The sequence below is a fragment of the Dendrobium catenatum genome, unplaced genomic scaffold, assembly GCF_001605985.2.
Source record: "Dendrobium catenatum unplaced genomic scaffold, ASM160598v2 fragScaff_scaffold_334, whole genome shotgun sequence".
Taxonomy (NCBI): Eukaryota; Viridiplantae; Streptophyta; class Magnoliopsida; order Asparagales; family Orchidaceae; genus Dendrobium; species Dendrobium catenatum.
Window position 1 is genome coordinate 202,156 of NW_021318796.1, and position 23,249 is coordinate 225,404.

A 23,249-nucleotide genomic window follows, 5' to 3' on the forward strand; every position below is an offset into this window, starting at 1 on the left:
TGTACTAGTTTATTTTATATTATTGTTTTTCTCTTTATACCCTTACAGGTGGTCATGTAATATTGTAGCCCGAAGGGCATTTTAGTCTTTTATTTCTTTTCTTTTCATGAGGCCTATTTATAGGCTAGTTGTTTTGTATTTTGGGATGATGATTAATATGAAATTTTCAACATGTGCTTATGGATCTCTTTGTGAGTTCTAAGTTTTCTCTCTTCGGATGATCTCTTAGTGAGTTTGTGAGAGGAGAGGCCCAAGTGGGGCAAAAGCAATACCCGTCAATCTTGGTGGATTCCAAGGTTCGCGGTCCTATTATCTTTCTTGTTATTTTATTTTTCTTCTTGCATTGAATTCCCTCTCCACCCATTCATCCTCATACCCCGACCACCTCTTGCTCCCTTCCCCAAACCCAAAAACCCCACATCCCCCCACCGGCCCTCCTCAAGCCCTAGCCACCCGCCGGCCACCAAACCCCATAGCCGCCGGTCCTTTTGACCTTCTAGCCGCGGGCCTATCCCAAGCCTCCATGAATTTTGAATTTCAAAATTCAAAACCCCATTCAATACTTACCTTATTTGATTTTTCTAATTATGGAAAGTTTTTGAATCTAATTCTAATTTAAATTTAAATTAGATGAGATTTGATATTCTTATTCCTTAATTAGCTAATTCATTGACGAAGCATTAATTACTCCCTCAATCAAATACTGCTGCTATTCAATTAATTTCCTATTTTGGGTTGATCCAAAATCAGTGGGAATTTGAATTCAAATTCAATTTAGATTTGATGTCAAATCTTTCCCTAATTCCCTAACCCAATTAGGTAACCAATTACTATGCATAAATCTGAGTTTAAAATCAGATTTATTCTCCTACATCAATTAAGAGCTTGGGCCCACATTTAATTAATATTAATCCCCTGATTTGCTCTCCTAATGGCCGGCTCTTTACTCCTCTCCAATCAACATTAATTGACATTCATTTTGGATCCAACTAATTATTTCTCTAATCACTTTTCCTCCCACCAACCATTACATTCAAAATTCAAATTTGAACTTCCCCTACCCAATTGATTAGGGAAATCTAAAAATCCTGCCCAATGAAAGTCCGTTCCTGCTGTCTTGGGCCTCCAAATGCTAGCTGCTGTTCAACAATTCCAGCATGCTTCTTACTGGTGTCACGCCGTCCAGAAGGGTTCTAAACCTGCTGCCTCAAATTTCTGGACGTTCAACCCTGCTGTCCTGAAATTCCTGCAAAGAGAAATCAACAGTTTTGCTGTTAAGAATCCACCTTTTGCTGTCCAAAGCCTTCCAATGGCTGCTGCTCAGATTTTGTAAGTTATAAGGTTGCTGATGTAGAACGGGAGCGGCTTTGCTAGGGAGAGGTGGAGATCCTCCACCCGATGCCTTCAAAGTGTTTGTCGATAGCCTCTACCAAATAGATCAACGTGCGCTCCAAGTAATCCTCGATGGTGAAATCAACTCTTGGATTCACGTCGAAGAAAGTAGATTGTAGGATGTCTACGTAGCCGTCTTCGTCACACGTTATGCCGTAATCAGTTTCCGGATCCGCCATTCATACGAGAAATCGCTGTTTTGACTTTGGGAAGGGTTGTATGACAAGGAGAGACTTCTTCAATGGTGCTGTAGTGAAAGTAGTCCAGCGGAAACTGCTGGACAGCAGTTTGCTTTGGTCAAAACAGCAGCTTGGAAGTTTCAGGTTGCTGGAAGAACGATGATAGCTGCTGGAATTCTCTGGCTGCAGTCTTAGAAGGCAGAATACTCAATGTCCAAAGGAGTTTGGGAAGAGATCTGTGGAGGGAAGTCAGTATACGGGCCAGGGGAAGTTTCGGCCAGCAAGAGAAAGTAGAAGGTGGACTCAATAACCAATTAGAATAAGGGATTTTGGAAAGATTTAAAGACGTGGGGGTTGAGGGGAAACTCAGCCAATAGAGGTGGGAGGGTATTGATTTCTTTCCAAGAGAGCAACTATCAATATGGAAAGAATTCCCAAGGAAATTCAAGAGGGGGGCCGGCAGTAATAGGAGAGAGGGCCTTCAAATTAATTCCAAGTTGAGTGGGCTTTCTTTGGGAATTAATTAAGCAGCCAATTTATTCAAAGTCGGCTAAGAGAGGTAGCTAAAATTAGGGAAAATTTCCAAGTGGAGCTAAACAGAAATTAGGAAATAAATCCAAAGCCTTCTCTATAGGGGCCGGCGGCATAGGGGCATGGGAGGTATTTAATGAGAGCATTTAAGGCTTCTTAATTTGGTTTAAAGAATTAGGAAAGTAAATAATTTAATCCAATTTAAATTTCAAATTCAAACGGATTTAAATTAGAAACTTTCCTAAAATAGGAAGGTTAAATTAGGAAAGTTTTTGAACTCAATTCAGAATTTTTTGAATTTCAAAATCTATCCCAATTTATCTGAGGCCCAATTAGGAAACACAAGATGAGAGGAGTTAGGGATGAACAAGCCGGCGGCTAGGGAGGTGGCCGACGGCAAAACTCTAGTGAGGGCTCTAGCCGTGGGTTGGAGAAGAGAGGAAGGGGCTCAGGTGAGGCTTGGGCCGTGGGAATTGGGAGAGGGTGTGGCCAGCGGTTTGAATGGGGCGGGTAAGGGACTGGCGGCAAGGTGGAGATGGAGATGACGTGATGGTGGAAGTAGGAAGAGGATGAATATGACTACTAGGAGCAATAAGAAGGAAAAAAAAACAGAGAAACAAAATATCAAAGATACAACCGCGAGCCTGGACACATCCTGCGGCTGACGGGTACTACGTTGCCCTTCTCCAAGGGACTTCACGCCACGAGCCCGGACTCATCTTGCGGCTGGTGGAAACCCTGACTCCTTTCCATAGGGATTTCACTAACGTTCTTTCCAAATAACACAAGTGCAAAACACAAATTTTTTTATTATAATTCCATCATACCAAATACAAGAGAAGGGGCCTTTATATATAGGCCGCCTTAAAAGAAATTAAAAGACACAATTGCCCCTTGGTCTTACATAAGACGAAAGGGTAAAAAAGGAAAATTACAAAATTAAATCAAAATACACTTAATAAACTAAAATAAAACAAAGTGATCTCAGTCGTCGATCTTCAGCTCCTACTCGGATAGGCATGGACGGTTGGATGTCCGCATCATTGATGTAGAATGGAAGGGGTTCATGGGAGACTTTGCTGTTTTGTGTCTGGGAAAGTGCCAAATAGCAAAGGAAGTCTTCTTCGTCGAGGGTATAACAGTTTGGGATGAAAGAAATAGGTGGATAGCAGGTTGGTCTACTTAAAACAGCAGTTATAAGGCTTCCAGTTGTTGTGGATGGTGGATCCAGAAACTGATTACGGCATAACGTGGGACGAAGACGGCTACATAGACATCCTACAATCTACTTTCTTCGACGTGAATCCAAGTTGATTTCACCGTCGAGGATTAGTTGGAGCGCACGTTGATCTATTTGGTAGAGGCTATCGACGAACACTTCAAAGGCATCGGGTGGATGATCTCCACCTCTCCCTAGCAAAGCCGCTCCCATTCTACATCAGTTATAGGAGAGAGGGAGGAGATTTGGAGAATTAAAAGAAACTTCCTAATTTAGCTTCATGAGATAGGAAATATGTAATTAAATCCTTTCTCATTCAAAATTCAAATAGGAGCTAATTAAGGAGCTTTCCAAAAATAGATATCTTAAATTAGTAAAGAAATTTCAAATTCAAAATGCTTTGACATTTGAAATTAAACCTTTTTAAACTAAGATGAAATAATTATGGCAAGAATTCAAGATGTGATTTGTGTTTTGGAGGGAGGAGGAGGATGATGAGGTCGGCGGCTAGGGGTGAGTGAGGGAGGGAATTAAGGAGGCTTTAATGTTTCTTTAATTTTGGGGTTGGATTTAGAATGAATTACGTCATCTTAATTAATTCAAAATCCAATGGAGGGAAAATTTGAAAATTTTCCTAAAATAGATTTTATAATTTTTAAAAGATTTTTAATTTTAAATTTGGGGAAATTTGAATTCAAAGACCAACTAAATTATGGCGATCCAAAACTAGGAATTATCCAAATTAGGCAATGGGGAATGGGAGAGGGTGTGGCTGGCGGTTTGAATGGGGGTAAGGGACCGGCGGCAAGGTGGAGATGGAGACGACGTGATGGTGGAAGTAGGAAGAGGATGAATATGACTACTAGGAGCAATAAGAAGGAACAAAAACAGAGAAACAAAATATCAAAGATACAACCGCGAGCCCGGACACATCCTGCGGCTGACGGGTACTACGTTGCCCTTCTCCAAGGGACTTCACGCCACGAGCCCGGACCCATTCTGCGGTTGGTGGAAACCCCGACTCCCTCTCATAGGGATTTCACTGACGTTTTTTCCAAAGAACACAAGTGCAAAACACAAATTTTTTTATTATAATTCCATCATACCAAATACAAGAGAAGGGGCCTCTATATATAGGCCTTAAAAGAAATTAAAAGACACATTTGCCCCTTGGGCTTACATAAGACGAAAGGGTAAAAAAGGAAAATTGCAAAATTAAATCAAAATACACTTAATAAACTAAAATAAAATAAAGTGATCTCGATCGTCGATCTTCAGCTCCTCCTCGGATAGGCATGGACGGTTAGATGTCTGCATCAGTTGCTGTCCAGAAGAATTTCAGCAGTAGAAACAGCTGTTCTGCTGATCAGAAGTCCTCCAACTGCCGCCCAATTCTCCAAACAGAATCCAGGTTGCTGTCCAAAGAAAATTCAACCAAAAGGGGCGACTGTCCTGACCGGGAAGATCTTCTGATTGTTGTTCCAAGTCCAAAACCCAGAATTTGGTGAACTCTTTCCCTCATTCTTTTTTTTTTCTAGTCACTTTGTAATGTGGAATTAATTGATTCAATGAGATCATGTTAGTTCTATCCGCTAAAGCCTAGTATTTTAAAAAGTGAGTGAGTGAGTGGGCCTGCTTCATAGTGACTATTCTCATTGTTACCTTACGGATTATTGTTGAAAACCACTCATATATGCAGTGTTAGATTAATTGGATGTTTTACGATCTTAACTTCTATGCATGTGATTTAGCCTAAGCTTGTCTTACCGCTCTTTGTGTTTTTATTTTGTCGTTCACAAATCAATATAAAGATATAATTATTGTGATTTCTAACATTAAGCGTGCAAACTCCCTAAGTTAATCATCCTTGCATGATCAATCTACATCAATAACTTACTTCAAATGGTATTTTTGTTTTCTTTCAACAATTTTGATTGCTTATACTGTTGACATAAATAATACAAATAATTATTAAGATGCGTTTCATTTCAATGATTTAAATTATTTAGACTTCTAATATTTTTGGTTTGTACTTTTAGAAGCATATTTATTTGTTTTTTTATTCCCATATATATACACACACACACACACACACACATGCTAAATTTATTTTCTTAAGTTATAAATTAGTAAAATAATTTTTTTGTTAAAAAAAGAGGTTAAATTGTTTTAACAATATATCTTTTACTTTCAATTATTTTTTGATTGTTTAGTATTTTGCTACAAAACTTATAAGTTATTTGTTAAGGCATGTGTTCACTTATAATGTTTTGCAGTTCTTGATTTATTTTTTTTATATTTTCCATACACATTTATTTAAATTGTTCTTTTTTATATATATGATTTTTGCTTTCTTAAGTTGTAAACTAATAAAAATGAACTAATATTTCACAATAAATAAAATGCCTTTCACATTCTGCAAAATTATCATTTAATATTTAGATTGTTTATTCTTTATATTTTTTTACATTTTCAATTTTGTTTCAGTGTCCAATTTAAAAGGGGTTCAACCTATAAAAGAAAGTAATTTAAAATACCAGCATCCATATTTTGTTTCAATGATTTATATTGGTTTGACTTATACAATGAACCAAGAAGTGGCCAATTTATAATTTTATTTCAATATAAATTAAAAAGTATTTTAAGCATTACATATAATGAGATAAGATATTAGCTTTGTTTTATTTCAATCCATTTGATTTTCGCATTGTTTTTAATAAATTCTATATGCATCACTAGCTAAAAAACATCTAGTCGAAGAATATTATGGCACAATGAAGAGGGGTTGAATTGGATATTTTAAAAATATTAAAATGATTAAAAGGCTTTCTTTTCAAATAAAATTTTTATTGGGTACAAATTTAGAGGGCAAGAATAATTATCTTCTTCAAATCAGAATAACACATACACCAAATAAATATAAAATATTATCTTTCTTAATTATTTTAGCCAATATAATGATTTTCACAAAGATATTAAAATTATATTTTTCCCAAATAATCTGGTTGAGTCCATTACCACATGCAATAAAAAATTCAGAATACATGCAATTTATATCCACCAAGATTGCAATAAGTAGCTAAGACAAATAAGAGTGCGCTAAGAAAAAAGAAACGCAAACTGATGCATCATAGTTCGATCACTAACTGGCCTACATTCACTCCCTTAGTCCTCTTAGGGTTTTTCACTATTTTCTTTTGCTAACACAGGGCGGATATCTCTTTCACGGGTAATTACTTCTACTCAAAGTAAGAAACGTGCTACTCCTAGCACACCCCATTAGGTAATCAATGTTCATTTCAAGGCATAAAATTGGCTACCCCAATCACAACTCACCAGATAATCAACCTTTTTTTAGATAGATCTCTTTTTCATGATAAACATACAAATCTCTTAAGAGTCAAATATTCATACGTGAGTATTGTAAGGTTTGAAGGAAGAATGTGACTTGGTGTATGAGATGATTTTATCTCACTTAGGGTTGCTATTGTAGAATTATGCTTATGGTTGTTAGCTACATTCAGTACATTATATTAGCAATACTATCCCTCTTTTCAATCAATCAAATCCGCAATTAATGTTGATTAAAAATTTAAAGTTGATTTATCGTTGATCGTACGGTACAATCATGATCATATGTTAACATTGTTTAAATTTTTAATTGAAATCATTGGTTGATTATTAATATGTAATTTATTAAGTTATTTTAAGAAATGAATCATACAGTATGATATGCATTGTATAATATGATGAATTTAAAATCAAATAACATAATTAATATGAATTGATATTTCTGATTCATTTCAAGATTAAATATATTGTATAGTATGATATACTTTGCATGCTACGATTCTAAAATTATTTTAATGGATCAAATAACTACTTAACTAATCAAACTGTTCGATGTATTCGAACTGAAATCTACCTACTGTCCTTGATCGGACAACTCATTTATTTCTGAATTTTTTTAATTTTGCTTATTGCTTGACTTAATTAATTTAACATTTAACTTTGTGCGTGCAAGTTGTCTTAGCATCTCCAATACCTGAAATTACAATAATTTATGACTCAAAAATAAATAAAATAATTTTGCCTTGTGAGTTTTGATATGGAGTATAATTTTAGTTGTAATAGATCTAATGAGGGGATTGTGACTTTGGGTGATTAAGTCATTAGAGTACACGTTGAGTTTTGATCTTGATGGCAGTCAGTTTAACTTGAATTAATTGGACCACCAACTTCAATTCAGTTAATAAATGCACTTAAGGATTTCTTTATTCTGGATTTTCAAATTTAAGCGTGAACGAATGTAATTTAGTTCATACCTGTACTAAGTACTAACCTTAATGTAAAAAAAAAAAAAAACCTTAATGTACAATGCTAGTTAATATCAAGTTTTGCTTGTGATTATCAATTCACTAATTATCAATTTTAAACTCATAGGCTTAATAGTTAGGAGTTCTTTTATTTATAATTCTTACATTAAATTAAAAATAATAAAAAATGAACCATTTTCCAATATTCAATTTATTTGCACTAATAAAAAAATGAAACATTTAAAAGAATCGTTCCTTCTACTTGTGGAAAGTGAACAGATTAACCTTATATGGTGACTTGAGTAAATTGTAGAGGAAAAAAATAATTCTTCTAAACTTTATATGGTTATTATTTTTGTGTGTAATATATATTTAGGTAACTGTAGTTTATTGGCTCATGCTATCTTTTTCTTTACACTTAAATTTGCTATATCTTTACATAACAGCATCACTAAAAAAAATTGCTATATCTTAGTGTTGGGTTGCAGGTTACCTTATTTTTTTATAGTATGCTACTTATTTTGCTAGCTCATTATTTTTTAAAGTATAATGTATTATTTATCTAAAAACATTTTAACTGTTTCATATGCCTTTGTCTTTCTGCAGTTGTATCTGAATTAATACACTACACTACGGCAAATGGTTCTGGTGGTGCTTCAGCCTACATGCCCTTAATTCAAATACTTGTTCCTCACGTTATGGGACTTAAGGGCCAGCTCATGGATACTTCAAAGGTAATGATAACACTTTAATAACCATTTGTAACAACCAAAAAAATATTTCAATATCATCACACGAGTTATTTTGAATGGTTTAATAACATCCGAAGAAACATCCTTAACTAACCGAAAATTTAGCTCATGACTATGTTATAATCTGTATAATGACTATTTTATAATCTATAATTCTATATAATCATTCTATCCACTTATATCCTTATGACATCCATTTGGTTGTGTTTTGATTTATTTGTCTATGAATGCTTGGACAGATGAGCATGATTGTTTAGTCAGTGAGGTCTATTTGGCTGTGTTTTGATGTTTATGTTTGTGAATGCTTTCTTTGATGCACATGATGAACTATTTAAGTTCTCGATTTTCTACAATGGTCCATCGAAGTGGTTGAATCTAAAGTTCTACCTCAACTTCAACTTTTTATGGCTATTGTACAAGTTCTGTACTCTTCGGAATAGTTTGGCATCCTGCTTTCTTCTTTCTTGCTTCCCTGAACAGTAGAAGCAATTAACGTAGTTGGTGTATTTTCTACAATGAAAAGTCAGTTGCATGAAAGCGAAAAAAATAGCTTTTTTGGTAGATACTTATGGTAGATTCCCAACAAAACACATAATATTATAATTATATTATCCATGATATCCATTTTCAGCCATTCTATCATCTCATATTCATGCCCGATACTTTTTTACGAAGCTACTTTTATGACACATTAGGTGATTGTTTAAACAGCTTTTAAGCAATATTAATCTGCTTTTGTCAACATAACATAATAAAATATAGTAATGCCTAATAAAGCTTAAATATCCATTTTCATTTCTATTGTTTTAAGGTCTTATTGTGCTAACGACTTCTTTCTTCCACATCAAGACATTGCTTTCCACTTCCATTTATATGCTATGTTTTCCCAATATGCATGTTTTTGATAGTTTGATCACAGTTCTTTCGATTACTACCTTTACTAGTGGTTTCATTCTTTGGCTTGTATGATATTTTGGTTGAATTATCAAGTAACATCACCCGTTTTAACATATTGGTGTTATAAATGAGAAGTCGTTGATTGAGTATTTTCTTGTCAAAAAATTTTTGGAAGGGGACATGTACACTCTCAGAAAAACCTGAAGGACTGCCACATAAGCTGTTGCTATTTAAGCAGCCTTGATTGCAACACCACCTGATACTCCCTTCAATGGTGTCACAACTACTGATGAGTGCATCACTAGATATGATACTTTGTTGAAATGAGCCATCAAAGTATAAAGTGTTATTGTCTAATGATGGTCTTTGTATGCTATCCGTTGCAAATAAATAAAAATTTAAATTATTTATGGGTGTGTGATATTTTTCCTTGTTTAGGTATCTCTAATACATATGACAAGCAGTAGTATTTGCATGTGCAGAGATACCATTTTTTGCTTATTTAATGTGTACGGAGTAAATAATTTATTCTGCAGTTACAAAATTTTCAAATGAGTATCTTGAAAGTTCTTAAAATCTGTTTGTATTACTTTTTTAGGATCTGTCACCGTGTTCAAGTAATAATGTGGGAATATTGAAGTAATAGAAAGTTTACAGTCAAAATGCCATGCTAAATTTGGAAAGAATGCAATTTTTTGGAGATTTTTTTGGGTGATTTACTCAAACTTTTTCGACCATGGGACTTGAGGTATTGATGCAAATAGATTATAAATGTATTAAGGTCAAATTATTCCAAATTTTACTTATTAACTTCAAGTTCAGTGCTCCCAATTCAAAATTAAAGGTGTAAGTTATATGTTTTCCAATCTTGCTCGACGACATGCACCAATATTAATCATCCCATCCTGTAGGTTATGTGTAAGATTCTCTATGACCTCTTGTAAGTTACATTAACTTTATAGAGTCAATACAATCTATCTTGGTAATAGTAATCCTTTTTATTTTCTTCATGATCTGCATGCATGCGGAGAACCCTAGCTCTGCTCTTGCATCCTTGCGCTTGTGTAGTGGCACAAATCCTCCTACCCATTTGCTTGCCTGGGGGTTGCCTCCACATCCTTCCCCCTCATCCGACTCTGTATGCCTGTTTTCTGATTCGGCTTCTTCAAATGTGAGTGCCGCCTATGGTTGATGCTGCTCTTTTTAGGGTGGCAATCTGCCTCCCATTTTCCTTCTCTAACCTAGGTTCTCCCCTCTAGACACCCCTCCCTTTTCTTCATTCCAAACCTATTTGGCTCATCTCCTTATGTATTACGGGTTGCTTATCCTGACCTTCCTTCTCTTCACTCCCTACTTCTGCTAAGCTGCTTCATTCCTTGGAGGCTCTTAGGGTTTTGGTGGCCCGGTCCGGTGGAGCACAGGGCGTCAGGTGGTGGTCCGACAGAGTGATGACGTTAGACGGTGGTCTGGTGGAGCACAAGGCGTCAAGTGGTGGTCTGGCGGAGTGACGGTGTTAGGCGGTGGTCCGGTGGAGCACAGGGCGTCAGGTGGTGGTCCGACAGAACTCCGGTGGTGGTCCGGCGGTGGTCGAGGAGGCTAGGAAGCAAGAGCGATCTCCGATCTCTCTTTTTTCCTTAAGCTCCGGGGTCCCTTTTCAAGAGGAGAGGGAGCTCTATTTATAGATTTTGGGAATGACATGGCCCGTAAATAGGTAGAGGATCAAGGGTTAGTTGGGAGTGGTTGGATTGACGGCCGATCTTGAATCCTTTGATCATGAACCGTTCGATTGACGTTTGAATGTCGTAGTGATGTCGGAATTCAGTGATCTTGGGCTCGTTGGATTCGTCTCGTTGAGCCGCTCGATTTGACTATAAGCTTGTTATGTTTGGAATCTGTTTGGTAATCCAAATTGTTGTTTGAACCTTCCAACAGCGCTTCGGGTTCTTGATTTGGACCCATTTGGGCTCAGATTGGGTTGAATTTGGTGTCGTTGGGTTCGTATTTCCGAGACGCTTAGTTCGACTGTAAGTTTGCTGAAAATGAAGTTCAGATGCTCCTGATTTTGATTTCGGAACTTTCCAACTTGATTTTGCTTTGAGATTAGTGCCATATCAAGATAATTTTTGTATGATGTATCAAAGCTGAACATTCTCATGTACACAAGTCAGCTTCTTTCTAAGACAATTATGTGCTTATTTTCATTGATGATGAGTCTCTGAACTTGCTTGACTATTATTGGAGAATTCTCATTGGGTCATCCCAATATAGATCTATTCACAAATTCATGTTGATTTGCCATTGATTGGCGAATTTTTAGTTGGCCTTGTTGATCATTGCCAAATTATTATCATCAAATGGGTATGTACACTAAGCGCTTTTCTCGTTGTACATACTATGTTAGCATATTTATGATGAGAATATTGAATGGTCTTCCCATTTTAATGCATATGAAGAACCACCTATCACTCTTGTTTGTTTGACCTTTCCTATGTTATCTTTATATTATTTCACCAATAAGCTTATACTTGTCGATATCTGGTGTTTGGTTGTTCTTGCTTATGTTACGTTTATATTATTTCACTCAATAAGCTTATACTTGTTGATATGTGGTAAACCTTTTCAAATTGATGTTCCTACTACTCGTCTTTCTATGCCATTTGTGGGTAGGGTCCTAGTGGAAATGGATGTTTTCATTTTCATAAGGAGTTTGGATTGACACATCGTCTTGTGGTTATTAATAGAAGGTTGACTTCGAAGACATCTACCAATATTGCTCTTTTTGTAACTTCTTCGACGACAATAACTCTTAGGGCTGCAAATGAATACTAGCTACTTGTGGCTCAGCTTGACTACAACTCGTCCGTAATTGTTTGTTTAAGTAATCAAACAAATTTCAATAATTTTTAAAATACTCGACTGTTAAGTAAACAAACTAACATTTATGTGTTTGACTCGCTATGTTCATGAACAATTTCAATTAAAGCTCATGAACAAGCTCAATATAAAGTTCATTAAGAAGTTTGATTAAGTTTTTATTTTGTATATTTTCAAATAATTTAAGTTTTATTATAATAAATGATTATTATTTTATAAAAAAATAATTTCATTTATTATGTTATACCCTTTCAATTGAATGAATTATTCATAAACAAGAGGTATTTATTCTTGTTTGCTGGATTGTTTTTTTAAAGTGTTTATGAACAAATTTTTTTATCAGAAGAATCATTTTCTAAGCTCATTTATTTATGAAATGGCTCTTTTGGTAGCTCTAAAATACTAGCTAGACATGTTTGTGAATGAGCTTTCTTGGTAGATTGAAAGCACTTGCTAGATATGTTCTTGAATGTGCTCTAAGTAATTGTTTGTTAGTAGGTTTGATAAGGCTCATTTGTTTAAAACGCTCGGTAAGCATAAAATGAACCTAGCATGAACTAAACACAAACCAAGCATTAACATCTATTAAAGCTTGAACAAAAAAAAAAAAAAAATCGAATCAAGCTCAAACAAGATGATAATAAATGAGCTATAATATGAACAAGCAACTACTCGGTTCGTTTGCAGCCCTAATTAACTCTGATTGCTTGAACATCCATCATGATTTAAGAAATTCAAATATTCAGGATCCTGAAGTGTAATCAAATTTTCATATCGTCCTTTCTCCTTCAATGATTGTTGTGATATGCTTGAACTGGTCCAGCAGGCCCAACTTGTGGGTTGGCTCCTGCAATACAACAGGCATAAGCTTGCTGGTCTGCAGGCTCCCAATCCCGCCCCCCGTGAGGTGGAATCCACTACCTATGGCTAATTGTTTGAGGGCTATTCACTCCTTTTATGTTATTTTTGTATTTGCTTTTAAGTTGGAGTTTGTATTTGGGTTAGGGCATCTAAATTGGTGCTGATTTGGTTGTTCTTGGTGCTTGGCATCTTGGGTTCTAGCAGCGTCCAAGTATGGGAGAGATAAATCCTCCTCTTTTCTTTCCCAATCAACACCTCTTGGTTCATGCCCTCCATAACTACACCTCTCTCCATACCTTCCACCTCTCTCCTCTACGATCTCCACATCTTTTTTTTTTACTTCTATGAATTTCAGAATTCGTATTTCTCCCTACCAAATCTCTTGCTTCCGATGCCTTCGTTTGATTTTGATTGTCCAGTATCTTCATCACCATCTCATGAAGATCTGAAACTTTGACTTCCATGGAGGATATTCTATCCTCCATTGTTGCTTTCATTTGGACCATCTCCCCCTCAAGGCATTCTTATAACACATCCATTTTTTTGGCCGCCATTGATACCTGAATTTTTGTTGGACTAAAAAATCTGGACCTTGACCCCACAAATAGAAAAGCCGCCCCTCTTCAGACAAAATCAGCTGTCCGATTTCACAAAAAAACAGCCCAAAAATAATCCCAAAAATTACTCTAATGCCAATTTGATAGGAAACACTTGAAGATCTCAAGTGAAAACCTATCAATCTTAGAAAAATAACGAGGAATATCCACAAAACTCCAAGGAAAACCATAAAACATCAATTTTATTTCAATAATCAAAGATAAGAGAAGGAAAATACCAAGATACAGTCGATCCTCAATTCGAGAAGAGGATCTATCTCTCACAATCCCTAGACGCCGCTAGAACCTAAGATGCCAAGCACCAAGAACAACAAATCAGCCACAATTTAGATGCCTTAACCCAAATACAAACTCATACTTAAAAAGTAAATACAAAAATAAAATAAAAGGACTGAATCAATGTTTAAAATTGCGTAATCAGGTATTGAGGCATTTTTCATTTGTGAGGCGAGGCGTAAGCCTCAAAGCGTTTTGAGGCATAAGCCTCAAAATCAAAAAATTGCGTAAACATAAAATGATAAATTTTGTATATACTAATGAGTAAATAATATATAAAACATAAAAATACATAAGATATAAAGTGAAATCAAAATATCCCAATAATATGACAACATGAATATAGTTCAACTCAAACTCCATTTTTCCCAAATCACAATATTCTTTTCATTAACATATAATTCCAAAAATAAGTCGTAATGACATATCACATAAGCACTTATAAGTCATCAGCACTGTCATCACTAAGGGAGTCTTCATTTGAATCATCAGTATGATGAACTGCTCTCTCCCCTTCCTACTCTCCTATAGAGTCCAATGTCTCCCAATCAGGTCCTTCCTCAATATCAGTCATCTTCCTCTTCCCTAAATATTTTTGAACAATATTAAAATAAATAATAGTGTAATACATTAATAAAAGCCTAAGAAAACTTTATTATTTATATACCTTTTTTATTTGTTCTTGAGTTATGATGGATGTATATGCTTTAAGACCATCAAAGAAATCAACATTTAAATCTTATATTGTAATTCAGACGACATCATTTCAACTTCATCATCTACAAACCACTCATCATCAGATGCCACATCCTCGCAAAGCAAAGGATCTTCATCATCCATTAATCTTTTTTTTCTTCAAATTCCTATCTTTGAGTCTCCTATTATACATAATGTACACCAGTGAATTCATCCTCAATGTGAACAAGCAATTTCTCCTTTTTGTATGTACTTGGATGTAGATACTCCAATTTCTTTCACAGCCAGATGAAGAGTATGTCAAGCCCAAAAACTTCATAGCAAAATGCTGTAATTCTGGAGTCCCATCGCCAAATTGAATCCACCACTAAACTAATATTTATATAAGAGAGTTTAATTAGTGCAAAAAAATAACTTTTAAATAAATGTTTAAAACATTAGATAAAATTACTTGGAGATCGTTTGACAATTGTATCAATTGCTTGTTGTAATCCAAAAAAAGCATTCTTTGTTCCTAAAAGGTACAAATTACATGTCAGCATTTGATCTTTCAATTGCATCATTTATTAGCCGATCCATGCAATGATACAGTCCCAACTTTATTTCAGAGTTTGTAGATTTATTCTCTGCATATTAATACTGGGGTTTAATTAATAACCAGCTACATGCAAAGTTTAAAATTACACAATCGGGTATTGAGGCGTTTTTCATTCGTGAGGCGATACGTAAGCCTCAAGGCGTTCTGAGGTATAAGCCTCAAAATCTAATAATTGCGTGAAGATAAAATAAAGGTTAAAAGCTATTTTTATATAATATCAAAGTAATATGTTTAAGAATGACATATTAGCTTTTTATTGAACTATGAAGTAATAAATTGACATACATATGAAAAAAAATTGCACATGAAGTGACAAGTGATAAATTGCATGAAATAGAATTGAAATCCAAGAACAAAATAATATAAAATATAAGAATTGCATAAAAGTATTATATAACATCAAGTTTAACTTTAAATTCTTTTTTTTTTCATTCCTTACTCATTCACATTTAATTCTTAAAGAAATCTGAAATAGTTGGCAACAACTCATAAATTATCTATCCTGTCATCATTAAGGATGTCTTTATTGAGTCATTGTTATAACAAATTTGTTCACCCTGCCTTATCCTATGGAGTCCAATACCTTCCAATATGCTTCTTCATTTATCTCAGTCGTTTTCCTCTTTCATAAATGCTTGTTATTAACATAAAGATGAGAGTAATACTCCAAAAATTTTGGAGGAAGTGGTGGTGTTGGTGTGTGGCTTTCAAGTGATCCTCGATGATAGTTACGATAATGGTGGCTACAGTAAAGGTGATGGTCTTGAGGTTGAATGAACTAAAGGTCTAGTGGTTGTAATGTCATATAAGACACTTTGCCAAAATCTGTCATTTAAAACAATCTTTCTAATCTCTTTTACCTCAGCCTTCTTCGCCCAAGCACAACTCAACTATTGTGTAGATGTGAACATAGCCTCTAAAGGTTGTCTAGCATCCAGCATGCTCTCTAAGGTCAAGTAAGCGGTGGCAAATCTTGTTGTTGCTGGCCTTAGAATTTCTTTCTTTGAAAATTTTCTCATAAGAGCTAGAACTTAAGAGTGATTGTAAATAAACTTGGTTATTTTTTTTATTTTAGTAAGTGCATTCTTATGTTGAGGTAGCTCGCCAAGCTTCTTAAGAATTATATCTATAAAATGTGCAGCACATGGAGTCCAATACAGATGTTTCCTCTTCTCCATAAGTTTGTTACCTGCAACCTTGTAAGCACTTGCATTATCTGTCACAACTTGTACAACCAAATGTTCTCCAACCTCCTCAACAATGCTATCTAATAATCCAAATATGAACTCAGCATCTTTGACTTGGTCAGATGCTTTAACTGATCTTAAAAACATAGTACCATAAGGATTATTAATGAGAATGTTGATTAGACTTCTATGTTTAATATCAGACCACCCATCTGACATAATTGTTACTCATGTTTGGGCCCAAGTCCTCTTAATTCTTCAATGCTTTTATCAATGCTTTCCAATTCCTTCAGAATTCATGTTCTCAAATCATACATGGTTGGAAGTTTAAACCCTCTCCCAAAAGCTCCAACTGAACGAATCATGTTGTAATAGGCAGGTGATGTTGCAACATTAAATGGAATTGCATTTTCGTAGAAGAATCTACCTATATCCTTACACACTCTTCTTCGTGCCTCCCTTGCATTTTCTGGGGCCATCTTATGTGTAGTAGGAGGCATATCTTCTAATGTGTCCACCATATAATGATCTATAGGCCCTCTAGATGAAATGAGCTTAATCAAAGAAGATGAATCCCTAATGCTGCTCTCACTCCATAGTAAGAGCCAACATCAACTCTATCCTCAAATTGCTTCTGTGAAAGATGTTTTTACATGGTAGACTTATTCATGTATGACTTTATCTTCTCCCTTCAGTATCAGGAACTTTAGAGCATGGAGCAACATTGTTGTGAGACTTTGAAAGGTGATCTTTCATCCTAGTTACACCACTCTTCACAACTTTATTATAGTAATTGCATTTTAGATAGATATATGTTTTATCACTTCCCCCTACATCCACCTGAGTGCTATATTTCCATGTTGGATCTTTTCTATATGACCTGACGCAATTTAATCCTTACTTCTGACCATCATTTATGAGAAGAATATATTAGTGCAATATATCAAACCCCTAAACATATTGCTTCACTTATTCTATATTAAGAAAACTTATATAAGCAGCACTCATGAAGAAGCAGACTAACACTAACAACTACTACTAAAGATGATGAATACAACAATATATCGGTCTGCCGGGGGTCCAAGGGGGCGCTGCCCCCTGGTGGAGTTCGACCTGCCCGGTCAGGTCGCAGGGTCAAGGGGCAACGTAAGTTCATAAGTTTATTGTAAGAGTAATTTTGAAGTTCTGTTTGTTTTTAAAGTTCGTAAGTTGTTTATATGGAAAGATACCGAGCGGTACCGAGCATGTACCGCTCGGTACCGAGCATCTACCTAGTGGTGGTACCAAACATTGTTATACCGAGTACTATCGAGCATATACCTAGCGGTCTTAATGTTGAAGGAAGCGGACGCCGAACAAAGAGGGAAAAAGGTCGCGGTAGAAGATAACTCCAACCCAACTCGCGGTAGAAGATAACTCCAAGCAATAAGCGAAGAGCAACTCAATGTGGAAGGAAGCCGATGCCGAACGAAGAGGGAAAAAGGTCGCTGGAAGAAGAAGGGAGAAAACCTGTTCTCGGGAAATGACGGAGGACTGCGCGGGGGTTGGGGTGTCCGAACCGAACAAATATATATTAGGTTAGCTTTTTTTTAAAAATTTTAGAGGTGGATACATCTCAACCGTGAGGCGAGGCAAGCCTTGAGTTGCGCCTCAGTAAACTTGAGGCGTACGCCTTAAATCCTGAACTCATTGCGTAGGCTTTGAGGCTTAAAGGTGCGAAATTGCGCTGAGGCGCGCCTCTTATTGCACAATTTTAAACCATGGACTGAATAGCCCTCAAACAATTAGTCCTAGGTAGTGGACCCGACCCCAAAGGGCCAAAATTTGGAGCCTGCGGACCAGCAGGAGCCGGCCCATAAGTTGGGCTAGCTAGATCGGTCATATTGCTCCCTAATCAATGGAGATTTTCACTAAAAACCTGAGACCAATTTATCCTTTAAAAGTTGCGTCAGGTGTGCCTCTCCCTATGAATCTTTCAGCTTCAACATATACGGCTCTTACAATTGATGTTGATATTGATCCTTCTTTTTTGGAAGTTCCTCTCTCCTATTGCTAAAGACACAAAAGTTTGTGATGCATTGCATCTTCCTAGTTTTGGTCTAAGTGACAACATGCTGGTGGACCAGAGCTTTCATATCTTCTTAACCAAACGGGGCTTTAATAAGAAAACCATTATCGCTCTCCATTTTTTTCAACAAGCTTCAAGCTAGGTTGCCAATTTAGCTTGTACTCTATGATATATTTGTTTTGACATTTGTATTTTTCTTTGTTAATTGTCTTTCTATACTCTTATCATTTTCTTGTTATTAAAATGGTAATACTTTTATATGGTATAAAAAAGTTCAGAAGTTGAGGAAGAAGTGCTCACTTGGACGCAGTTCCATTATAGTTTTCTTTAGCTGATGCTGTTCTACTGCTTCTCCTGTAGCACTTCTCTTGTTACAGGGCATTGTCAACAACTGCTATCATTTTAGTATTGTTCTTTTAACAGGATGAAGAGGATGTCAAGGCGATTGCTCGCTTATTTGCTGATATGGGGGATTCCTATGTTGAGTTGATTGCGAGTGGTATAAATGAGATATGAAGTGTTGCTAATATTTTGCATGTCGAAGAACATCAATTTCGGTTGCACTGTTCTTCTGTAATTAAATGATGATTGTGAAACTGATTTTGTTTGTTTCAGGTTCTGAGGAATCAATGCTAATAGTGCATGCTTTACTTGAAGTTGCTTCACACCCTGATTATGACATTTCTTCGATGACATATAATTTCTGGCATCATTTGCAGTTGAAATTAACTCGAAGGTAACTCTCACACTGCTAACTACTTTGTGATCATGACAATTAATGTTAAATTTATTGCATCACAGGGATTCATATTCATCATATGAATCTGATGCTTTAATTGAGGAAGAGAGGAAGAGGAGGCTATGCATTTTTCATTTACCATTTCAAATGCTGGTATCTTTGGTGAGTTTGTTTTCTTAATAATTTTTGGATTTAATCATGACATAATCAATCATAAAATAAGTCTACTGCTGCTTATTTCAAGTGGACAACAACACTATTGATTTTTTTTTTTGGTTAGGTTAATTCCCGCGTTGAATATCCTCAAGACTATGATGATCAATCTGAGGAGGACCAGAAGGATTTCAAGCACATCAGATATGGTACTCCTGAAATAAAATCTTCTATCTTATTAGGAAAAATATTGAAAAAAAAAATGTTTCAGAGGTTTCGGTTGGAGCTGCATGTGGGATATTTTGTTTGGGAAGGATGGCAATTGAGGAATGTTTAAGTGCATTTTTTAGATGTGCAGTCAGATTGGTTTCAAATTGCATAGCATTACTCTATGTAAAAAGATGAAGTTTTCTTATTTTTCGTGAAATGCTTTCTATGACTATTACTAACACTTGTAGTCCTTGTTTCATATTGATATACAACAACAACAACATCAAGCCTTTATCCAACTACGCGGGGTCGGCTACATGAATCCTTTTTCTCTATTGTGTCCTATTAAAAGTCAAATCCTCGTTTAAATCTAATAAAGAAAGGTCATTCCTAATATTTTCTAACCAAGTCTTTTTAGGTCTACCCCTACATTTCTTAACACAAGTCTAATCTAATACCTCTACTCTCCTAACCGGGTCATCGGAAGGCCGCCTTTTTATGTGTCGAAACCATCTAAGGCGACTCTCTCTAATCTTATCTTCTACTGGAGCTACTCCAACCTTTTCACGTATATGCTCATTTCGAATCCTATCTCTAAGGGTAAAGCCACTCATCCACCTAAGCATCCTCATCTCTGCCACACCTTTTCATATTGTTATACGAACAACTAAAAAATACCGTTCATTTATGTATAATGGGTTGAAAAGATTTTCATCCATGCCACGCTTGCCTAAACCATCCAGAAGCGCACACACATGTATGTACTTGCATGTTCCTGATGTAGCATGCATTCATGCATTTTCCTGCAGAGTACTTCTTTGCTGTTCGGTCAAATTTATTTACACTTCCACCTTTTAGTGTAAGAAGGGGGAACTAGAAATTGCAAATGAGCTTCCTTTGCAATCGATAAAAAGAGCCCTCAGACCCTTACACAAATAAGAAACATAAACCTAAATGGATGTGCTTACCAGCATGCTAAAACATGCATATTTAATGTCTGTATCCTGTGATTACAGAAAGTGTTCCTCTTTTGATGATTAGCTAACTGAGAAGTACTTGAAATTTCTGAGCACTTTAAGTTCTCTTTCTTCCAGCTGTTGGAGATGTTTTGATTGATGCTTCAGATGTTTTGGGAGGAGAAGCCACACTAAAAATTCTCTTTATGAAGCTAGTACAGGTACGCTCAACGTCTTAACCATTTTTTTTTTGGCATGGAAGCCATTTCTTTTAATCTTCCAGTTAGAGTTTCAGTTATCTACCAGCTAAAGTTTGTTTTTTTTGTCTGTTCCAGTGCCATTTTCCACAATTATAACTTTTAAATATTTCTACATCTAAAGCCTCTGAATGTTAATTTTGCTTGGGCAAGGATGTTGATAATGGGCATAATGACTTTTTTTACTGTTGTTAAAAGCAATATCATTCTTTCGATACTCCTAGAGGTTTTTTTATCAACTGTTTTACATGCGTTCTGTTGCGTCTCCATGATACAGTTGGATTGTTATTGCATACTGTTAGAATTCATAGAATTTGAGAGGGTAAAAATACCTTCTACTTATTATACAAAATTATCCATATTTATAGATCTATACAAGATGTCTTAATAAAGAAATAAATAACTTCTAATTGATACATAATTGCCTCAATATAATCCTTCCTAATTCAACTACCCAAATATAGAAGGATATTGGAGTGATCCAGGTGAGCCTCCTATAAATTCTCATCCTGACCGTGGGATCAAATGCCAAGGGATGGCTGAGATTTTGACACTCCCCCTCAAGTTGGAGATTACTCGCTCAGAGTTAGAGTTGCATTGGTTATAGATAGGATATCAACCACCAGAGAAAGCTGGCAATGAAGGCCGATGATGGAAAACTATCCTCAAAATTCCGACATTTAAGGCCGGTTGTGGAAACTTGTATTCCTCAGAATTTCAGCAATAAAGGCTGGTAGTGGGAACCTGTATTTCTCATAATTCCAGCAATGAAGGCCGGTAGTGGTAACCTGTATTTCTCAGAATTCCAGCAATGAAGGCCGGTGTTGGGAACTTTGTATTCCTCAGAAATTCAGCAATGAAGGCTTCTCGGAGAAAATTTTCCTTGTCGACAATAAAGGTCAATGATAAAGATTTTCTCTCCTTTTTTTCACTAAAAAAGATTTTTTTTCTTTCCTGGTTTAATAAACCAAACCAGCCGAGCCTTAAAAAAAAAGGCTTGGATCGGGACTAGGGCACGGGACCGGGCTTCTCAATGGAGTCTCGTTCAGCTTCGTTGCTTCACGGTCTCTTCTTCGACTTGTTCTTGGTTGTTCGACTATCAACCTTCGACATCTCTCCTGTTCGGCTTCAAGTGCTTCATAGGAGGTGCTTCTTCGACTCCTTTCCTGTTGTTCGTCTACGCTCCTTCGACGACTTCTCCCTTCTGTCGGATCGGAAGTTCCAATGCTTGGATCGGCTCCGTCGTTTCCTTCCTCCTGCTTTGTCTTGTACGCGTACGTAGAGGTTTGCTCGGCCCGTCCCGTGGGTTTTGCTCGGCCCGTCCCGTGGGTTTTGCTCGGCTTCGTCCCGCTAGTAGGAGGTTTGCTCGGCTTTGGTCCTTCCTGCACGCAGGTTGTTTTTGATCCTTCCGGCTTTGTCCCGATGGTTTCTTTGTCGTGGCTCTGATACCATGTTAGAATTCATATAATTTGAGAAGGGTAAAAATACCTTCTATTTATTATACAACATTATCCATATTTATAGATCTATACAAGATGTCTTAATAAAGAAATAAATAGCTTCTAATTGATACATAATTGCCTCAATATAATCCTTCCTAATTCAGATACTCAAATATAAAAGGATATTGGCGTGATCCAGGTGAGCCTCCCACGGATTCTCATCCTGACCGTGGGATCAAATTCAAGGGATGACTGAGATTTTGACACATACAATAATGGTTTTATCCCTGGCAGAAGATAGCATTTGATATGTTTAATCTTATTGAAAGTACCTACTTTGTTTGGGAATGGTTCAGGTATTTTGCATTTTAAAAACCTTTTAAATCACACGCTTCTCCTTCATGTTCTTTCATTCTTAGGTGACTCACTTGGGTGCAATTCACTCTCTTTTGAAGTAGAACATTAGTGTTTACAAAACTGCACGGAACAACTTCATTAATTTGTACTTCAGAATTATGGCGTATCAAAATTTTGCTTTGTGTATGAAACACAAATTATTGCCCAATAATGAGCACACTACCTCCATGGCTACATAATCATCTGCAACACCTTTTTGCGTAGCAGCACGTTTATTTCTGTGAGTAATGATGCTTTATCTTACATGGCACACGTATCTCTTATTATTTTTATATAAAGCCATTGCAAACAAGATGCAATGATTATTGTTGTCTTTGGTAAGTACCTCATACTCTTCCAATATACAAATGTGAGATGCAGTGATGCAAGTATGAACTTATTAGTGCTTTACAATTTTTTCTTCTCCGGTGTTCTGTATTTCTCTTATTTCTTTCATAGACATTTAATATTGTGTTATTATTTCTTGCTGCTCAAGGTTTATCTTGTAGGTTTCATGCATTCTCTTTTGTATTGTTTTTCCAAGCCAGTGACTCATGATTTATTGTCTTCATGATGTCTTTTTTGGAATATCCTGTTCTCCAAATGTGATGTCATTGATGATGCTCAAATTAT

The 23,249-nt window shown here is 36.0% G+C and overlaps 1 protein-coding gene across 8 annotated transcripts in view; it reads left to right on the plus strand.

Annotated features, from left to right (window-relative positions):
• LOC110096948 (transportin MOS14) overlaps window positions 1-23,249 on the plus strand; it is an 82,192-nt gene that overhangs the window by 36,403 nt on the left and 22,540 nt on the right. For all 8 annotated transcript variants that reach the window (XM_028693626.1, XM_020823115.2, XM_028693627.1 and 5 more), the window contains 6 exons: window positions 8,244-8,371; window positions 18,887-18,962; window positions 19,079-19,199; window positions 19,265-19,364; window positions 19,483-19,564; window positions 20,660-20,742. In XM_028693626.1, coding sequence (XP_028549459.1) covers window positions 8,244-8,371; window positions 18,887-18,962; window positions 19,079-19,199; window positions 19,265-19,364; window positions 19,483-19,564; window positions 20,660-20,742 — 590 coding nt within the window. The remainder of the gene's footprint in view (window positions 1-8,243; window positions 8,372-18,886; window positions 18,963-19,078; window positions 19,200-19,264; window positions 19,365-19,482; window positions 19,565-20,659; window positions 20,743-23,249) is intronic.